This window comes from Dama dama, chromosome 29 (assembly GCF_033118175.1).
Source record: "Dama dama isolate Ldn47 chromosome 29, ASM3311817v1, whole genome shotgun sequence".
Classification (NCBI taxonomy): domain Eukaryota; kingdom Metazoa; phylum Chordata; class Mammalia; order Artiodactyla; family Cervidae; genus Dama; species Dama dama.
The window spans coordinates 19,597,614-19,618,589 of NC_083709.1; the positions used below are offsets into that span (position 1 = coordinate 19,597,614).

Consider the following 20,976-nt stretch of genomic DNA (forward strand, 5'->3'; position numbering starts at 1 on the left):
GAAGCAGAAGATATTAAGAAGAGGTGGTAAGAATACACAGAAGCACTCCTTAATATTAAAGCAAAACAAAAGTGTGTCAGTCGCTCAGTCATATCTGATTCTTTGCGATCTCGTGGACTGTAGCCTGACAGTCTGCTCTGGCCATGGAAAGCTCCAGGCAAGAATACTTGAGTGGAGTGCCATTCCCTTCTCCAGGGGATCTTCCTGACCCAGGGATTGAACCTGTGTCTCCTGCACTGCAGGCAGATTCTCTACTGTCTGAGTCACCAAGGCAGCCCAACAAAGATAATACAAAAGGTGAAAACTATAGACTAATACCACCCCCTTAAAAAATGCAAAAATCCTTTAGAAAATAGTAGAAAATCAAGTCTAAAAATATATTAAAAGTATTACACAACCACAACTTAGTGGAATTTGTTCCAGAAATCTAAAGCTGGTTCAATATTCCAACATCAATGTAATCCACCAAATCAATAGGCTAACATAGCAAAGAGAAAAATCACACAATCATACCAAATGATGCAGAAAAAGCATTCATGACTTTAAAAGTCTTCAGCAAACTAGATATAGAAAGTAACTTCCTCAACATGGTAAAGTATATATACAAAAACCCTATAGTAAACATCATACTTTGTGGTGAAACACTGGATTTCTATCTTTAATGTTGGAAACAAGGGAAGAATGCCTAGTCCCACCACTCATATTCAGCAGAGTACTAGAAGTCCCATCAGCACAAAACAAGAAAAGGAAATAAAAAGTGTAGAGATTGGAAAAAGAAAACTGTCCCTATTTGCATGTGACATTACTGTCTACATAGACCATCCCAAGGAATCTCAAAAAAATATTTTTAAATTAGTAACAAAAAACGAATAAAATTTATTAGCCCTAGAATGAGTAAGTTCAACAAGGTTGCAGAATACAAGAAAAACATACCTAAAAACGGAATTTCTGTATACAATTGTGTTTTTATATATAATGAACATGCAGAAACAAAATTAAAACAATACATTTATAATCACATTCATTTTTTAAAAAAGAAACACCTGGGTATATACTTAACAAAACATATATGGCTTGTGTGCTGAAAACTATAAAATGCTGATGTAATCAAGGAAGATATAAATAAATGAACAGATATATGATTTATTAGCTTGCTAGGGCTGTTGTAACAAAGTCCCTCAAACTGAGTGGCTTAAACAACAGAAATTGATTGTGTCACATTTCTGGAAGCTAAAAGTCTGAGATCAAGGTGCTAGCAGAGCCATACTCCCTCTAAAGGTGACAGGGAAAGATACGTTCCAGGTATCCTCCTTAGCTTCTAGTAGCTCCTTGGCTTGTGGCAGCACCAATCTAACCTTCACGTAGCATTCTCTCTGTGCTTCTACACGTATCTTCGGTTTATGTGTACCTGTGTCCAAATTTTCCTTTTATAAGGACACCTGTCATATTGGAACAGGAGTCCCTCACTATTTCAGTATAAATCTGTCTTAACTAATAACACTTAGACTGACCCTATTTTCAAATAAGGTCACATTCTGAGGTACTGGAGGTTAGGGCTTATTAGGGGGACTCAAGGGACTCCCCTGATGGCTCAGACAGTAAAGAAATCTGCCTGCAATGTGGGAGACCCAGGTGCAACCCCTGGATCGGGAAAACCCCTGGATAAGGGAATGGTTACCCACTCCAGTGTTCTTCCCTGGAGAGAATTCCATGGACAGAGGAGCCTGATGGGCTACAGTCCATGGGGTCACAGAGAGTCAGACACGATTGAGCAGCTAACACTTTCACTTTTCAGGGGGACTCAAGTCAATCCATAACACTGTTTATGGATTGGAGATTCAACATCTGACCTCTAGATTTAATAACATTTCTGTCAAAATCCAGTAACACTTTTAGTAGTTAAAGACAAACTTATTCTAGATTTTATATGAAAAAAAAAGTAGAATGAAACAATTTTGAAAAAAAAAGTGGGAAAAATCATACTATCCAATTTTAAGATTTACTGTATAGCTAACAAAAATCAAGACACTGTGGTATTGGTGGTGAAATATACCAAAGATCAACAGGACAGAATAGAGAACCCAAATATAAATCTATACAAGGACAGATAACTGATTTTTGAAGAAGAAGCAAAAGCAGTTCAATGGTGGAAGGATAAACAGCCTTTTCAACAAATAGTGCTGAAGCTAGTGGACATTCACAGGCAAAAAAATGAAACTTGCTTCATACAAATTAACTCAAAATTGGTCATAGATTTAAATGTGAGACATAAAGCTATAAAACTTCAGAGAATTTGCAGACCCACTGAAGAGTTCTTATAAACGACACCAAAAACACGGTCCCTAAAAGGAAAAAAACTTGGTAAACTGGACTTTGTTAAAATTTAAGACTTCTCCTCGACTTTGTTAAAAGGATGAAAAAGCAAGCTATAGACTAGAACAAACTATTTACAAACTACATTTCCAACAAAGGATTTGTATCTAAAATATATAAAGAACTCTCAAAGCTCAAAAGTAAAAAACAATTCAATTGAAAATAACAATAGATGTGAACATTTTATCAAAGAAGATATATGAATGGCACATGAAAAGATGTTCAATGTGATTAGCCATAAGGGAAATGCAAATTAAAATCATGTAAGATATCTCATCATATGAGAAAAGCTGAATAAAAAATAGTGAAAATACCAAATGGTGGTAAGAATGCTGAGAACGTACATCTCTCATACACTGCTGGTAGAATGTAAAATGGTAGAACTTCTATGGAAAATAGTTGAGTAGTTTCTTAAAAATTCAAATACATGCTTATCATATAACCCAGCAATCACACTCCTGGGCATTTATTCCCCCAAAAGGAATTTATGTCTGCACAAAAACCTGTATATGAATGTTCAAAGTAGCTTTATTTGTAATAGCAAAAAGCTGGAAACAACTCAGTATCCTTCAGTGTATGATTAAACAAATTACAGAACATCTCTATAACGGAATACTACTCAGCAATTATAAACAGTCACTACTGGTACATGCAGCAACTTGGATGGATCTCAACAGTATTATGCTAAATGAAAAAAGTCAAACTCAAAAGATTACATACTGTATGATTCTATTTATACAACATTCTTGAAATGACAAAATTATAGGGACAGAGAACAAATTAGTGATTGCCTGGAAAAAGGAAAGGGTGGTAGGGAGAAAGGAAGCACAAGGAAGATGTGGTGATAAAAACAGGTCTGTACTGTTTTGGTGTTTTGTTTTGTTTTTTGGCCACGCTGTGGGTCTTGTGGGATCTCAGTTCCCCAACCAGGGATCTGAACTCATGCACCCTGCAGTGGAAGCACAGAATCCTAACCACTGGACTGCCAGGGAATTTCCACAGTATCTTAACCAAAGTGATGGCTACATGAACTTATACATGTGATAAAAATGCAAAGACAATAAACATAATGTACATGTGCATATACAGACACAAAAGTGAGTACACGTAAAAACTGGTGAAATATGATAAAGGGCTATAGATTATACCAATGATAACTTTCCTTTTTTTTTTTAGATCACCTGTGATTTTTTAAAAATTTTATTTATTTATTTGGCTGTGCTGGGTTTTCATTGCTGAGTGCCGGCTTTCTCTAGCTCCAGTGAGTGGGGGCTACCCTCTAGTTGCGGTGTGCAGGCTTCTCATTGCAGAGGCTTCTCTTGTTGCAGAACACAGGCTCTAGGGCATAGAGGCTTCAGTAGTTGTGGTACATGGGCTTAGCTGTCCCAAGGCATGTGGGATCTTCCTGGATCAGGGATCAAACTGGTGTCCCCTGCACTGGCAGGAGGATTCTTAACCACTTGACCACTAGGGAAGTCCAAAGTCCCAGTTTTGATACTAATAGCTACATAAGATAGCAAGACCCCCAATAAAACTAGCTACAGTATACAGAATCTCTACACTACTTTAACTTCCTGTGAGTCTATAATTACTTTAAAGTTTAGGGCTTCCCTGGTGGTCCAGTGGTTAAGAATCCACCTTGCAATGCAAGGGACACCAGCTCAATCCCTGGTCTGGGAAGATCCCACATGCCACAGGGCAACTGAGCCAGTGGGCCACGACTAATGAGCCCGGGCTCTGGAGCCTGCTAGTTCCAACTATTAAGCCTACGTTCCACGACTACTGAAGCCCACGCACTTTAGAGCCTGTGCCCTGAAACAAGAGAAGCCACTGCAACAGAGAAGCTCCTAAACTGTAACTAGAGAAAGCCTGTGCACAGCAAGGAAGACCCAGTGCAATGAAAAAAAAAAACAATTCAAAGCTTAAAAATGCATTATATTCACAGCTGATGTATGTATAGACATCATACATACAAGCGTATGTATGCCTTAAGTAAGTCTCAAACTTGCTTAGTCCTCAACTATACAATACCAACTAATCTGATATTGATATGTTACCATGTTAGTAAAACCTCCATTTGTGAGCCCCATCATGAATTATAAAATTGACTTGAATCACTATTTTGTGCTGCTTGCACTGAGTATAAAGCTTTAAGTTTACGCTTCTGTCACTTACTTAAGTATCTTGTGCTGTATCTCAGCTAGCATTTATGGACACTGACTACAGGCTGGGTAGTGTTGTAAGTGCTTCACACATCTAACTTAATCTTCTGAACAATCCCATAAGGTAGGTACTAGAATTAGTCATACCATTTTAAAATAAATATGAAGAAAACAAGACAGAAGTTAAGTAGCTCGCCAAAGATGACATAGCTACAAAGACAATCCCAAGAGTTAAACCTTGGCATTCTTATCCAGAGCTCTTGAGCTTATTAACCAGTTTGTTCTCTGTAACCTCTCTAAATCTCAGTTTTTCCTCTATAAAACGGTGTTAATACATATAGATGTATTAAGGAGGTCAAACCAGCCCAGTCAATCCTAAAGGGAATCAACCCTGAATATTCACTGCAAGGACTGATGCTGAAGCTGAAGCTCCAATACTTTGGCCACCTGAAGTGAAGAGCCGACTCATTGGAAAAGACCCTGATGCTGGGAAAGACTGAGGGTAGGAGGAGAAGGAGGTGACAGAGGATGAGATGGTTGGATGGCATCATGGACTCAATGGAGATGAGTCTGAACAAATTCTGGGAGATGGTGAAGGACAGGGAAGCCTGGCGTGCTGCAGTCTATGGGGTTGCAAAGAGTCGGACACAGCAACCGAACAACAACAATATATACAAATAAGAATATATAAAATAGGATACAGCACCTAGTAAATGACAGCTTAAAAAGAGATTAGGAAAGAGTTAGAAATTAACAAAGCCGCAGAAGGCCTATTTGATGGGCACGAGGAACCCTGCTCAATTCCCTGTGCTCAACTGCCAAGTGAAAAAGTCAACTGTCAACTGGAATGGTGGTTTTAAAAAGCAGAATAAAACATGCATCAATCTTTAAATCACGATTCTGGGTGAAAGAAACCAGACATAAAAAAGTAGATACTATATGATTACATTGATATAAAACTCCAGGAAATGAACACTAACCCACAGTGAGAGAAAGCAGCTCAGTGGTTGCGTAGAGCAGGGAGTCAGCTCAGAGGGAGGACCACAAAGGGCACAAGGAAGCTTTTGTGGCGTAGCAGTGTCAGTCACTCAGTTGTTTCTTTGACTCTGTGCAACCCCACAGACTGTGGCCCGCCAGGCTCCTTTGTCCATGGGATTCTCCAGGCAAGAATGCTGGAGTGGATTGCCATTCCCTTCTCCAGAGGATCTTCCTGATCCAGCGATTGAACCTGGGTCTCCTGCATGGCAGGCAGAATCTTTACTGTCTGAGCCACAGGGAAGATCCCTAGGAAGCTTTTGAGGTGATGGAAATGTATGACATCTTGATAGTGATGATGGTTTCACAGATACATACTTCTGTCAAGACTGAAGCTGAACACTGTTAAATGGGTACAGTTAACTGTATACAAATCATACCTCAACAGAGTTATGTAAAAACAAAAAAACATTAATATTTTTCAAATAAGCAAACTGCCCTGATTATAACTCTAACAATTTTTAACTTCAGCAAAGTAAAAATTAAATGAGTTAGCCAGCATACTGCCAAATTGAGAATATATATAAGGAACACAGACTATCAAAGCTCTATAAAGGAGGAAAAAAAGAATCTTCAGTTGTTTAAATTTTTTAAAAGATTCTTATTGAGTACTTCCCTAAGCAGTAGTACTTTTATTCACTAAATTAAGACCAGGGTATATGAAGTTTACAAACTGAAAAATAACTTTCTAAAATTAAATTTCTGGTTTCTTCAACAAAGGTGCAAGACAGGGAACCTTCTATTCTTTGTTCAAATTCAAATCAACCAAGCCTTTGTGCTCCTATTCTCTTTCTTCTTTGAAATTTCCATTCCTGTTACCATAGGAACCTCCTAGCTGACAAGCCTTCAAGCATAGCAACAGCCCAAGCTTAGCAAGGAGTGTGAAAGGGGAACAGAGTCAAAGGCCAAAATTTGACTCATGAGAATCAGAATTCCAATCTTTGTCACTCTACAAATGGTCTGATAACCATAGAAACTGTATCCTATTGGGTTTGGGAATATTATGACTAAATTCACAAAATGTGAAACCAAATGTGGAATGGCCTTGAAAATTCAAAAATGGTATTCATTCTATTTTAGATCCAAGTTAGAGTAAGAAATTATTTAAAAAATTTTTTTAGAATAATTTTAAGTGATGTAAAATAAGACCTTTAAAAACTTTTTCGTAAGAGTAAAATTCTAAAGAGAAAAGGTCTAAAACTTTAAGAATTACTTTATATATATTAAAAAAAATTCTAGGTTTGTGAAATACCTTTAGTCCCATAGACTTGCTTTTCTTTTACAAATTTATTTTGTTAATGTCTTATGACAGCATATTAAATACTTTCCAATATTAGTTCAGTGAGCTAGTTTGCAGAAATACGACTTTATCACAGGAATATATTTATCTTAAGTCAAAGGGGAGCTCCTGGAGCAGCCCATAAAATCTGACTTTTCTTCAGGAAGTAAACTTTTAACATTTCAAGTATCATGAATGGTTGTGAATTATAGTCTGTCTCAAAAGATAAAACTTTACAAACCAAATTCATCACACTTAATACTTTAAAGTAAGTATTTTAAGGCATTCTTTTAAAATGACCTATCATGCAAGAAAATCAATTAAAATTTTAAAAGCTTATTTTTTCCTAAAGTCAGAAATAACTAAATGCAATTAATTCTCCACTACTTGTGTACTTTTCACATTTTTTAATTTAGAAGTTTCCTAATTCCTGGCTGGTTTCCCTACACATGATAGGCTCTTCAATCCACTTCACCAGGCTGTTGTTTGCTTAGGGAAAACCACCTTATTAATACTAACCTAAATAGAAGATAATAAGTCAGTCTGCTGGATAATACATGTATCCTAAAAACAGAAGCCATGAATTTAAAGAATAAATACAATCAAAGAAATTTCGTTCCCTCAAATGCCTATCCACAAAATGTTAATCACTGGTACAAAGGGGTATTAAATTATAGTATCCTCTTAAAAAAACAAAACAAAACCCTGCCTTTCAAGGTCAATGTAGTCATCTGCAACTGATCCTCTCCACACAGGATCTTTTTCTCTTTGGAATCCTCTCAGCACTATACGCCTATTTACGGCATTTACCAAGTTCTTCCTTAAGTTTCAGTCATTCCGATAAAAACAGATTTAATAAATACTAAGTCTTAGACACTGCAACTGGGAGCTAGACAAAAAAGGACAGCTGGGACTTTTAAAAATAAAGTTTCTGTACTAATTTTACTATTTTAAAAACACAATGTGTTTCTTACAGAAAAATCAGAAAACACAAACATTAAATGAAAAACATAGAAAACACAAATAAATTGTGCTAATTCAAGAACAATCACTATTGGTCTTGACAAAAATCTTTCCAGATCACTTACTCTACATGAACATGAATACACTTCTTTTCTTCAACAAAAACAGGATGATACCACATATATTATTTTATTATCTATTCCTACTTTTTTCCTATTAATTAATGTATCAAATTTGGCTTCCCTTGTGGCTCAGTAGTAAAGAATCTCTTTACTACAAAGTAAAGAGTAGTAAAGAATCTCCTGCCAAGCAGGAGACGCTGGTTCAATCCCTGGGTTGGGGAGATTCCCTGGAGGAGGAAATGGCAAACCCACTCCAGTATTCTTGCCTGGGAAATCCCAGGGACAGAGAAGCCTGGAGAGATACATCAAGTACAACCATTAGAATATGACAGGCAAAGATGGAGATAAGATTATTTAGGCAGAAAGAGAATGAGAGGTCTAGAGATAAGAAAGCTGGTTTGTTTTATTCCTTTATTATACCACTTACAAGTGTAAACACATAATGAAAGTTTCAAGTCACTTTGACCTTTCCCCTCTCCCAAGAAAAAGGGCAAAGTAAAAAACACTGGTGTTCACAGGAAAGTGGTATCTTTGGTACTCCTGTCAGGACTACCATTACTAACCCCAACAAACCCACAACTATTTACAATTTCAGGAGATCATGTGCTTAGGTACAGCTCTATAACCACAACTACTACTACCTCTTCCAGAATTCACAGTTTATAAAGTTCATTAACTCACTCCAACATTTATTTAGCAGTTATGTGTTAGGTACTATGTTAGCTACCGGCCCTACAAAGATGAATAAGGACCTCAACAGCAAGTTCTGCTTTCAAAAGCAAATGTCCTTCAGTAGGACCTGAACTAAAAATGAGGACAAGTTCGTACCCATTACAATGGCTATTATTCCAAAACAAAAACACAGAAAATAACTAGTGTTGGTGAGGATATAGAGATACTGGAACCCTTGTGCACAGCTAGCAGAAATATAAAATGAAGCAGCTGCTATACAAAACAGTTCGGCAGTTCCTCAAAAAATTACACATAGAATTATCATGCTATCCTAAAATTTCACTTCTGGGAATACCCCAAAAAAATTTAAAGCAAAGACTGGAACAAATATTTATACATCTGTATTCATAGCAGCTATATTCATAATAGCCAAAAAGTGGAAGGAACTCAAGTGTCTGATGAATGAATGATTAAACTAAACGTTGGGCATAAATATACAGTGAAATATTATTCAGTCTTAACAAGGAAGGAAATTCTGACACTTGTTACAACATGGATGAATCTTGAAGACATTGTGCTAAGTGAAATAAGCCAATCACAAAAGGACAAATATTTTATGATTTCACTTAAATGAGGTACTGGAGTAGTCAAATTCAGAGAAAGAAAAAAAGTAGAATGGTGATTTGCCAGGAATTGAGGGGAGGGGAGAACAGGGAATTATTGTTTAATATGTATAGTATTTCAGTTTCAGAAGCTGAAAAAGTGCTGAAGAAGGATAGTGGTAACGACATACCAAGGTGACTGTACTTAAGGCCACTGAACTGCACACTTAAAAATGATTGGAATGGGGTAATTCCTTGGTGGTCTCGTGGTTAGGACTCCGAACTTTCACTGCCGGGACTGGGTTCAATCCCTGGTTGAGGAATTAAGATCCCATAGGCTGCATGGTATGCCAAAAAACAAACAAGAAAAGGTTCAAATGGTAAATTTTATGTTATATATATTTTGCATACATGCATGCTAAGTCACTTCAGTCATGTCCAACTCGTTGCAACACTATGGATTGTAGCCTGTCACACTCCTCTGCCCATTGGATTCTCCAGGCAAGAATACTGGATTGGGAAGCCATGCCCTCCTCCAGGGGATCTCTCTGACCCTAGGATCAAACCCACATCTCCTGCATTGGCAGGCGGTTTCTTTACCACTAGTGCAACATGTATATTTTGCCACAATTAAAAAAAAAATTCTGAGGAATATTATCTATAAGTGCTACTATGAAATAGCCAGGATATATTAAGTAAAAAAACAAGGTAGAGAAAACAAACAGTATGACACTATATCAAAAGAACATGAAAGAATATATAGCTATAAACAGATATTATATAGACATTTTCTATAATTACTATAATTTTTAACAGAAGGATAAATAAAAAGCTTTAAAAAAACAACTACCCCCAAGGGAAGGAAAGAATAAGGTTAGGATTCAGCCAGTAAAGAATCTACCTGCAGACTCTGGTTCGATTCCTGGGTCGGGAAGATCCCCTGGAGAAGGGATAGTCTACCCACTCCAGTATTCATGGGCTTCCCTGGTGGCTCAGATGGTAAATAATTTGCCTGAAATTCGGGAGACCTGAGTTCGATCCCTGAGTTGGGAAGATCCCCTGAAGGAGGGCATGACTACCCACTCCAATACTCTTGCTTGGAGAATCCCCATGGACAGAGGAGCCTAACAGGCTACGGTCCATTGGGTCTCAAAGAGTCAGACATGAATGAGTGACTAAGCACAAACACAGTCCAGAAACTAGACTCTTCTGAATGTACCTTGTCGTATACATCAAGTTTTAAAACACGATTATAAAATAAACTTAAACAAAAAAATTTTAAGTCGTTCCTCAAAATCAAAGAAAAACAAACCTAAACTGTGTATTGAGTTAAACCAAACAGAAGAGTACTTAACTCTAAAACACAGTAATCTGACTGCACATCCTTGGTGAAATACATCCTAAGGACATAAGAAATACAAAGAAATCTTACAGTGCTTTCAGTAATGATACTGCTAGTAGTAATACTGATATTATTCTGAAATTATGTAATGTCTGTATATCATAAGGTTTCAGTATGAGAAGAAACAAAAATTCTAAAATATTAAATAAAAACTCTCCAATTTTATTTAATTACAAGTTATCAGTATAAATTCATGCTGAAGTTTCTTTTTCAAAAAAAGTATTTCCTAGCTCCATCTCTGAAGAGACCTATAAATTACTAACCTAGTATCAATAAGCATAGCACCCAGAGAGCAGTCTGTGAAAATGCGTGAAAATTCTTTCCAACTAAAAGGAAACAGCACTCCCTAAAGAAAGTGATAATTCAAGTTCTGAGGCAGAATTTTATGAAATGAGGTTGGATCATACCAGAAAGCAAGGAAGCTATCAGAAACCACTAGTGTAGTACCAAAAACACTTAGGAGCTATGTTGAAGAGGTGCTCACTACTGAAGAAGGAACCGACTGAGCCACAACAAAAAAATAACTGCAATGGACTGAAACACATAAAATATGGTAAAAATCCATAAGTTCATAATGATACTTGAAAGGAGAACAATGATATTTAAAAGGAGAAAGATCTCATTAGTCACTTTTGAAAGATTCTTGTGAATCAATTTATTATCCTAAAAACTAACAAAGGAGAACAGTTGTGTATTTACTGTCTTTTTTATATAAACTGAACATAAAAGTAACTCAACAGTCCAGTAATCAAAATGAGGAAGTTTCTGTTTACAAAGTATTCTAGCTGAGAAATGAAGAATAACAGAATATCACCATTTTCAGTTCAGTTCAGTCACTCAGTTGTGTCTGACTCTTTGCAACCCCATGAATCGCAGCACGCCAGGCCTCCCTGGCCATCACCAACTCCAGGAATTTACTCAAACTCATGTCCATTGAGTCGGTGATGCCATCCAACCATCTCATCCTCTATCATCCCCCTTTCCTCCTGCCCCCAATCCCTCCCAGCATCAGGGTCTTTTCCAATAAGTCAACTCTTCGCATAAGGTGGCCAAAGTATTGGAGTTTCAGCTTCAGCATCAGTCCTTCCAATGAACACCCAGGACTGAATTCCTTTAGGATGGACTGGTTGGATCTCCTTGCAGTCCAAGGGACTCTCAAGAGTCTTCTCCAACACCACAGTTCAAAAGCTTCAATTTTTCGGCACTCAGCTTTCTTCACAGTCCAACTCTCACTCACATCCATACATGACCCCTGGAAAAACCATAGCTTTGACTAGACAGAGCTTTGTTGGCAAAATAATGTCTCTGCTTTTTAATATGCTATCTAAGTTGGTCATAACTTTCCTTCCAAGGAGTAAGCGTCTTTTAATTTCATGGCTGCAATCACCATTTTACAAACCCCTAATAAAATTCTTGACAGAGGGAATGACCAATGGCTGTTAAAATTATACAGAGTAACAGACAGATATTATAGTGCTTTGGAAGTATTCTTTCAAAACAGAAACAGAGGAACATGGTCAATAACACCACAGGGATGCAAACAGCAAAACAGAGTCTGAGAAAATCTGTAAGGCAAGTGTATTACAAGAAAAAAGGAAGAGGGGAAATGGAAGGAGAAACTAGAAATTAAGAGACATATCAATTGAATGTAATGCATGAACCCTGATTTGAAAAGCCAACTATTAAAAAACTGTGAAATTGTAAGCGTAATTTGGGCTTCCCTGATGGCTCAGATGGTAAACAATCTCACTGCAATTCGGGAGACCTGGGTTTGATCCCTGGGTTGGTAAGATCCCCTGGAGGAAGGCATAGCAATCTACTCCAGTGTTCCTGCCTGGAGAATCCCATGGACAGAAGAGCCTGGTGGGCTACAGTCCCTGGGGTTGCAAAGAGTCGGACACGACAGAGAGACTAAGCACAGCACAAGGGTAATTTGAACATTTATTTGAACATATATTTGAAAATACTGAGGAAGTGATATGTTTACACATTTTGAGAGAGTCCTTACTCTATAGAGATATATATGGAAATATTTATGGATGAAATTATGGTGTGTGGCACTTGCTTCAATGTAACCCAACTGGGTATGCAGTCATAAATGAAACAAGACTACTATCAGCTGATAATTTTTGCAGCTGGATGATGGGTATATGGTGTTCCATATACGTCCACATAACTGAACTCTTCCTTAATAAAAAGTTGCTGGGAGAAAAGGCTAAAATTTGAGTTTGGATGACTGGGAAACTATTTCAAACATGCTTTGTTCTTAATGAGCCATAAAGGATACCAAGAATGTTCAGGCTTTGAGGATCTCTGTTTCCACTAGGATCTATGCACCTGCCAGTTTCTCATGTTATAAGAAAATCTTTAAGGAGAATTACAAAAGAAAACAGGAAATGGAGGCAAGTAGGAACCATCCCGGGAGTTTTTCCCTCTGATTACCCTATACAGGTTTAGTTTGAAGAAAAAAAAAAAAGCAAACAACCTTCCAAAGAAATTAAAGACTGCTTATTTCACAATCTAACTAGAAGTAAACAGATTGACAGGCAGCAAAGAATGATGCTCTGCATTTGAAGAGCATTGTAACTTTTTAAAGTTCTTTAAAATACACGTAAATTGTACCATTTGATCTTAACAAAAACTTTGGAAAAGGGAGAGGGAAAATACTTCCTAGAAGAAACCGACACAAGGGAGTCACAAGATTAGGTAGTGGCAGAACACAAGTCTTCTATTCCTGTTTTAGTGCTTCTTCCAGTAAACTGTACCCATCCTGTTCAACTGGGCTTAATTATTCAATATGGGGAAAAAAAAAACAACTGCTCAGATCTCTTTCATTACCAATAAAGTCATAAATATCTGATAACATGTAGGTTCATAAAAATAGTTACTGACAAGTTGTTGCTCATGTTGGACAGCTCCTAAAAATTTACTTGGCAATTTAGACAGTTCAAAATGGTGTGGGAAACTCAGGAATGAGCAATCTTTTTTCTATCAAAAGTCACAATACTCAGGAAAAAGAGAGACATCAACTTAAGAACTTACGAAAAATTTAATGTGTGTGTTCGTGTATAAACACACGTTTTGTAAAATAAGAGAAATAAACATACTAACATACTAAACTAACAAGGATCTTTTTTCCAATTTAATAAATGGACATTCACCCCATTCATTTATTTGAACATGTTCCAACTTCAATGTAAGTATTGAGGAAGAATTCTCTATACACAATGAAAGAACACCCAACTTGTTGATTGTGAACAATAATAAGCAAATCTGAAATAACCCAAATTCTGCAATTTCTCTCCTGGCATCCTTAGTGCAATACCATATATTATTTCATTCGAAGCACTCATTTTGATTCACCAAACATCAGTACAGGAATGAACCCAGGGCAGGCTTGAAGCCTGGGTCTGCTGAAAGATGCTATACCTAGGAAATGTCTTTCAATTCATCCAGTCCCACAAAGAACACTCAAGAATGTGCTGGGGTTACCTGTTCCAATTATTTGCTTCTGCTAAAAGCTGGCAAGCTGATCCAAAGTTCCTGGATCAGAGACAGGAGGGTGTCATCAACAGACAAGTTCTTGTACGGATCTAAGAATCCTTACTTCTATTTGCAAGTGTGCTGTGTTGATTGCTGACTTTCCATATCCTTTGCTATTACAGAAACTTTACACTCTCAGACTGTCAGGAGACTCTGTCAGTGGCATCACTGTCCTGATATGACAACCAAGTCAACCATCCCTGACATCACTTCATGTCACCAGAGCTTTGTCTTACTCATCTAGGTGCTCTCCCTAGAATGAGTGAAATTCAGAAAGATGCAGTCTCACTGACAACAAAATACCTAGCCTGTATGGGCATGTTTGAAGAGAGGACAGAGACAGCTCACCATGCCACCATTATGAAAGCCCCAGGAGCCCACAATGAGAGATGCAAGTTCATGTGAAACAAATACATCGTCTTTCTAGTACTCTCTCTCTAGGGTCACTTAGAAATGAAATTTGGAATAGAATTAACACTTGTGGATCATCTATTCTGCATCAAGCATTGAGCTAGCTACTTAAATCTCTCATTTAATCCTAATAGCCATTCAAGGTGCTTTTGTTATTGGTGCCTTTTCACACATGATTTTCACAAAGATGCTGAAGTGAAGTGAAGTCGCTCAATCGTGTCCGCCTCTTTGTGATCCCATGGGCTGTAGCCATCCATGGGATTTTCCAGGCAAGAGTACTGGAATGGGTTGCCATTTCCTTCTCCAGATCACAGAGTTGTCAGGTGACTTAATTTCAAAGTCTGAAAGCTACTACATGAAAGAGGCAAAAGTTAAACCCAAATCAGTACATAAGTCTTTATGACTTATTTCTTACAACTCTATTTGCTTTCCAAAGGAGTTATACTGACTTAAAATGATACCAGAACCAAAGATATTCCTACTTCATTTTTTTGGTGAGAGAACTGGGTAGTTTTAATACCAAACAGGGGCTACCATGCCTGGAACCAAATTCCTATATTAAACCAATACCCATTTTCATATACCCAATCTAACAGTCTATACCAAATCTCTCCTTACCAGTTAGACTTTGTGTAGTCAGTGGAAGAGCAGAAATATTTTATTCAACCTCTACAATATTTTCAAGTATTTGGACTATACAAGTTGCCCTCTACATTTCAAAATCTATGAGTAATAATCTGTCTACAAAATTTCCCAGACAGATTTATATTAGTTTACTTGGAAGTACTAAACCTTTGAATTTTACTATAAAATGAAGATTCCAAAACATGTAGTATTCAATTTGCTGAAAGCACTGTAACAAAGGATTAAAGACTAAAATTAAAAAAAAAAAAAAAAAAAACAACTTTAAATTCTATGTACTATGTAGCTACATTAATATTAGAATATGGGAAAAGGGTAAAAACTATCACTTTAAGAGAACTGACCCCAAAAGTACTGTGCCAAGTACTTTATAAATGCTTCATTTTGTACCTTGCAAAGTGTTAACTCTATTTTACAAGCAAAGTGACAATGGTAGGAAAGTTCAAATAACTTGCCCAAAGTAATACAGCTAGAAAGTGGTAGCTGCTGCTGCAGTTTGTACAACTCCAAAGCTTTTACCTCTTATTGTCACAGTTTACTGCCTCCTAATTCCTATCTGGTAAACATATCTTTGTCCACAATTCTAAAACCATTATTGAAACACATACAAAATTATTTTTTTAAAAATTATTTAAACCTATTATTAACTATATCCATTAATTTGTCATAGCTTCTAAAGTAAAATAATTAAAAAGTGCCTAAAGAATTATCATTAGAAAAATTCAAGTAAGGCAACAGATTTTCATGAAGTCCTGAGAGGTCAAGAACAGATAATTCACACAACAAAACCATTATCACTGCTTGGGAGTTACTGTTCTTAAATTGATGTGAAGATAGTAAGACCAGGATACCATCTTAAGTATTTAAAACAATGTAAATACTGTAAACCCACCAGCCTAAAGGCTGAACCAAAGAACCCATTTTCAAAATCCTGTTACCTTCAATATTTACTAAGTGAATTATGATTATTATTATTATAGTCTGCTCTTTAAAGTCTTATTATCAAATAACAAAAAAGATGTAACCATAACTTGGACAATTTAAACGTCTGAAAGGCTATTACTTCCCCAGTTCCAATGTTTCAAATTTCTTCATAAAAGAATATCTGAAAACGAAGATGAGTAACATTCTCCAAACATGAAATCTTCAACCTATCAGAGTCTGAACCTAAATACATAACTTTTTAATGTACAAGAAGCAGTTAAAAATAACATATTAGTTTTTCCTGTTGTTTATCAGACACATTCATTTGACTGATTAAAAGGGCAATACAAGAAAAATTTTCTACGACATGCCAAATAATAGATGAAGTCTTACCTCCATTGCTAAAGCTGCCGTCTGTTGGTCATAATGATTCAGAAGATTGGGCATGAAGGTAGTGTTATAAGGCAAATCTTGGCACATCCTCAAGGTAATAGGCTCACAAGAAAACAAACTGTGCCCACCTATATGGCCCACAAACATAGTCAAGGGCCACAGGTAGAAGACGATCCAACTCATAGCCATGCTTCCTTGATTGAATGAGATTCAGATGATCAGGCCTACTCAATATGTATTTTAGATCTTTGTACACCTGCAGGTCTCAGCTTGAAAGTACTTCTTCTACCTTACTGTTAAGTTCTTCAAACAGAAATACTCTTTGCACCGTCAGAGGTTTGTTAGCTTGGTCTCACAAAAGGCATTTGTTTTGGTTTCACAATATGGGAAAATGACATCATCTTGCCTCTTCTTTTCATTTTATTACATCGGGCACAATTTGGCCAACGTGTCAAGTTGATCAACCACATTCCCAAACAACAGATTCCATCTTAGGAGAAGAGCTATTTCTTCCTTTGATTGAAATATCTGAAAAATAAATTTTTTTTAAAATGGGATAAATTAGCAATTTCCTCTTAAAATATTATAGGCTTGATATTAAAACTTTGATTAGTTTGGTAAAGCGGCAGGATACAAAATCAGTATACAAAAATCAGTTGCGTTTCTACAGACTAACAATCAGCTACTAGAAAGAGAAATTTTAAAATACTGCCTTTGGGACTTTATGGCGGTCCGGTGATTAAAACTGCACACATCCAGCGCTGGGGCACCGGTGCACTCCCTGGTGGAGAACTAAAATTCCAAATGCCGGGCGTGTGGCTAACAACAACAACCACCACGAACTTTGACGAGAGAGATGATACTGCCTTACAGATAACATACATGGGAATTTCATAAGAAAATACTATAGTTTTTCTACCTTATCATTCTTGCTATAGATATACCAGAGAATCCATAAATAGCATTTAAAGGCACTATTTCCTCCCTCAGTTGTTTATATAAGATACAGTTTAATTTCCCCCCATAATGGTAGTTTTTCATTTGTCACAAGACATAATTGATCCATTTTGAAAAACTTGCATGCTGTTGTCCTAAATTTTATTTAAATATCTGCCACACTTAATAACAAGTTATTTAAATTTTATTGTATACGTTTTAATCATTAAATGATGTGGCAGATGGTATCTGTGAAAGGTGTAAAATATAAAAAAAAATCAAAAGATATGGATTCAAGCCTCTTCCCGCTATGTGAATCACTTAACTTCTCTGAGCTCAGAATTTTCCTTTCTAAAAATTGCACCTCCCTATCAAAGACAGTATATGAGTGAATTATAAAATAATGTACTCTATAAGAGGTAAAGCAACATCAAAATTTAGGTAGTTTTATTGCTGAATTACAGCAGATATAAAGACTTAACTTCTATCAACCAATACTGAACTGGCAAAGAGAAGATTCTAAAAGTAGTATCAGGACATTTTCCCAACAATGCTTCATCCTTTTAAATAGTACAAAAATTTAATACATAGATAGAGAAGATAGATAGACAGATAGATAGATAGATACAGAGAGAAAATGTTTGACCAATAAATGCTTCATTACATACAATCAGGCTGCAGAGAAGAGTCAACCCTAGAAAGTTACAGTGTGGGATATGAAAGATTTCCAGTTAGAGTTTCTATCAAGTTTCAGAGTCTGATTTGACACTGCCTTTCCTAGAGGCTTCCCTGGTGGCTCAGACAGTAAAGAATCTGCCTGCAGGAGGGAGGAGCCAAGATGGCGGAAGAATAGGATGGGGAGACCACTTTCTCCCCTACAAATTTATCGAAAGAACAATTCAACACAGAGCAAACTTCACAAAACAGCTTCTGATCGCTAGCTGAGGACATCAGGTGCCCAGAAAAGCAGCCCACTGTCTTCGAAAGGAGAAGTTTTATTATCAGTGCTGTATAGTTGGAGAAGTCTTGAGACTACTGGAAGAATAAAACTGAAATCCAGAGGCAGGAGACTTAAGCCCAAAACCTGAGAACACCAGAAAACTCCTGACTACACGGAACATTAAGTAATAAGAGACCATCCAAAAGCCTCCATACCTACACTGAAACCAACCACCACCCAAGAGCCAGTAAGTTTCAGAGCAAGACATACCACGCAAATTCTCCAGCAACACAGGAACATAGCCCTGAGCGTCAACTTACAGGCTGCCCAAAGTCACACACAACACATAGACCCATCTCAAAACTCATTACTGGGCACTCCATTGCACTCCAGAGAGAAGAAATCCAGTTCCACACACCAGAACACCGACGCAAGCTTCCCTAACCAGGAAACCTTGACAAGCCAATTGTCTAACCCCACCCAGTGGGTGAAACTTCCACAATAAAAAGGAACCACAGACCTCCAGAATACAGAAAGCCCACTTCAGACACAGCAATCTAAACAAGATGAAGAGGCAGAGAAATACCCAACAGGTAAAGGAACATGAAAAATGCCCACCAAGTCAAACAAAAGAGGGGGAGATAGGGAATCTACCTGAAAAAGAATTTAGAATAATGATAATAAGAATGATCCAAAATCTTGAAAACAAAATGGAGTTATAGATAAATAGCCTGGATACAAAGATAGAGAAGATGCAAGAAATGTTTAATAAAGACCTAGAAGAAATAAAAAAGAGTCAATTAAAAATGAATAATGCAATAAATGAGATCAAAAACACTCTGGAGGGAACCAAGAGTAGAATAACGGAGACAGAAGATAGGATAAGTGAGGTAGAAGATAAAATGGTGGAAATAAATGAAGCAGAGAGGAAAAAAGAAAAAAGGATCAAAAGAAATGAGGACAACCTCAGGCACCTCTGGGACAATGTGAAATGCCCCAACATTCGAATCATAGGAGTCCCAGAAGAAGAAGACAAAAAGAAAGGCCATGAGAAAATACTCAAGGAGATAATAGCTAAAATCTTCCCTAAAATGGGGAAGGAAATAGCCACCCAAGTCCAAGAAACCCAGAGAGTTCCAAACAGGATAAACCCAAGACGAAACACCCCAAGACACATATTAATCAAATTAACAAAGATCAAACACAAAGAACAAATATTAAAAGCAGCAAGGGAGAAACAACAAATAACACACAAAGGGATTCCCATAAGGATAACAGCTATCTATCAATAGAAACCCTCCAGGCCAGAAGGGAATGGCAGGACATACTTAAAGTAATGAAAGAAAATAACCTACAACCTAGATTACTGTACCCAGCAAGGATCTCATTCAGATATGAAGGAGAATTCAAAAGCTTTACAGACAAGCAAAAGCTGAGAGAATTCAGCACCACCAAACCAGCTCTTCAACAAATGCTAAAGGATCTTCTCTAGACAGGAAACACAGAAAGGTTGTATAACCGTGAACCCAAAACAACAAAGTAAATGGCAACGGGACCACACCTATCAATAATTACCTTAAATGTAAATCAGTTGAACGCCCCAACCAAAAGACAAAGACTGGCTGAATGGATACAAAAACAAGACCCCTATATATGCTGTCTACAAGAGACCCATCTCAAAACAAGAGACACATACAGACTAAAAGTGAAGGGCTGGAAAAAAATATTTCACGCAAACGGAGAACAAAAGAAAGCAGGAGTCGCAATACTCATGTCAGATAAAATAGACTTTCAAATAAAGGCTGTGAAAAGAGACAAAGAAGGACACTACATAATGATCAAAGGATCAATCCAAGAAGAGGATATAACAATTATATATGCATCCAACATAGGAGCACCGCAATATGTAAGGCAAATGCTAACAAGTATGAAAGAGGAAATTAATAGTAACACAATAATAGTGGGAGACTTTAATACCCCACTCACAACTATGGATAGATCAACTAAACAGAAAATTAACAAGGAAACACAAACTTTAAATGACACAATGGACCAGCTAGACCTAACTGATATCTATAGGACATTTCACCCCAAAACAATCAACTTCACCTTTTTCTCAAGTGCACACGGAACCTTCTCCAGAATAGATCACATCCTGGGCCATAAATCTAGTCTTGGTAAATTCAAAAAAATTGAAATCATTCCAGTCACCTTTTCTGACCACAGTGCAGTAAGATTAGATCTCAATTAAACAGGAAAAAAATTGTTAAAAATTCAAACATATGGAGGCTAAATAACTCGCTTCTGAATAACCAACAAATCATAGAAGAAATCAAAAAAGAAATCAAAATATGCATAGAAATGAATGAAAATGGAAACGCAACAACCCAAAACCTATGGGACACTGTAAAAGCAGTGCTTAGGGGAAGGTTCATGGCATTACAGGCTTACCTCAAGAAACAAGAAAAAAGTCAAATAAATAACCTAACTCTACACCTAAAGCAACTAGAGAAGGAAGAAATGAAGAACCCCAGGGTTAGTAGAAGGAAGGAAATCTTAAAAATTAGGGCAGAAATA

At 36.9% G+C, this 20,976-nt stretch overlaps 1 protein-coding gene across 3 annotated transcripts in view; it reads right to left on the minus strand.

The window, feature by feature from the left end:
• FZD3 (frizzled class receptor 3) overlaps positions 1-20,976 on the minus strand; it is a 98,799-nt gene that overhangs the window by 67,284 nt on the left and 10,539 nt on the right. For all 3 annotated transcript variants that reach the window (XM_061132301.1, XM_061132303.1, XM_061132302.1), the window contains exon 2: positions 16,524-17,051. In XM_061132301.1, the coding sequence (XP_060988284.1) occupies positions 16,524-16,712 (189 nt within the window). In that variant the 5' untranslated portion in view covers positions 16,713-17,051. The remainder of the gene's footprint in view (positions 1-16,523; positions 17,052-20,976) is intronic.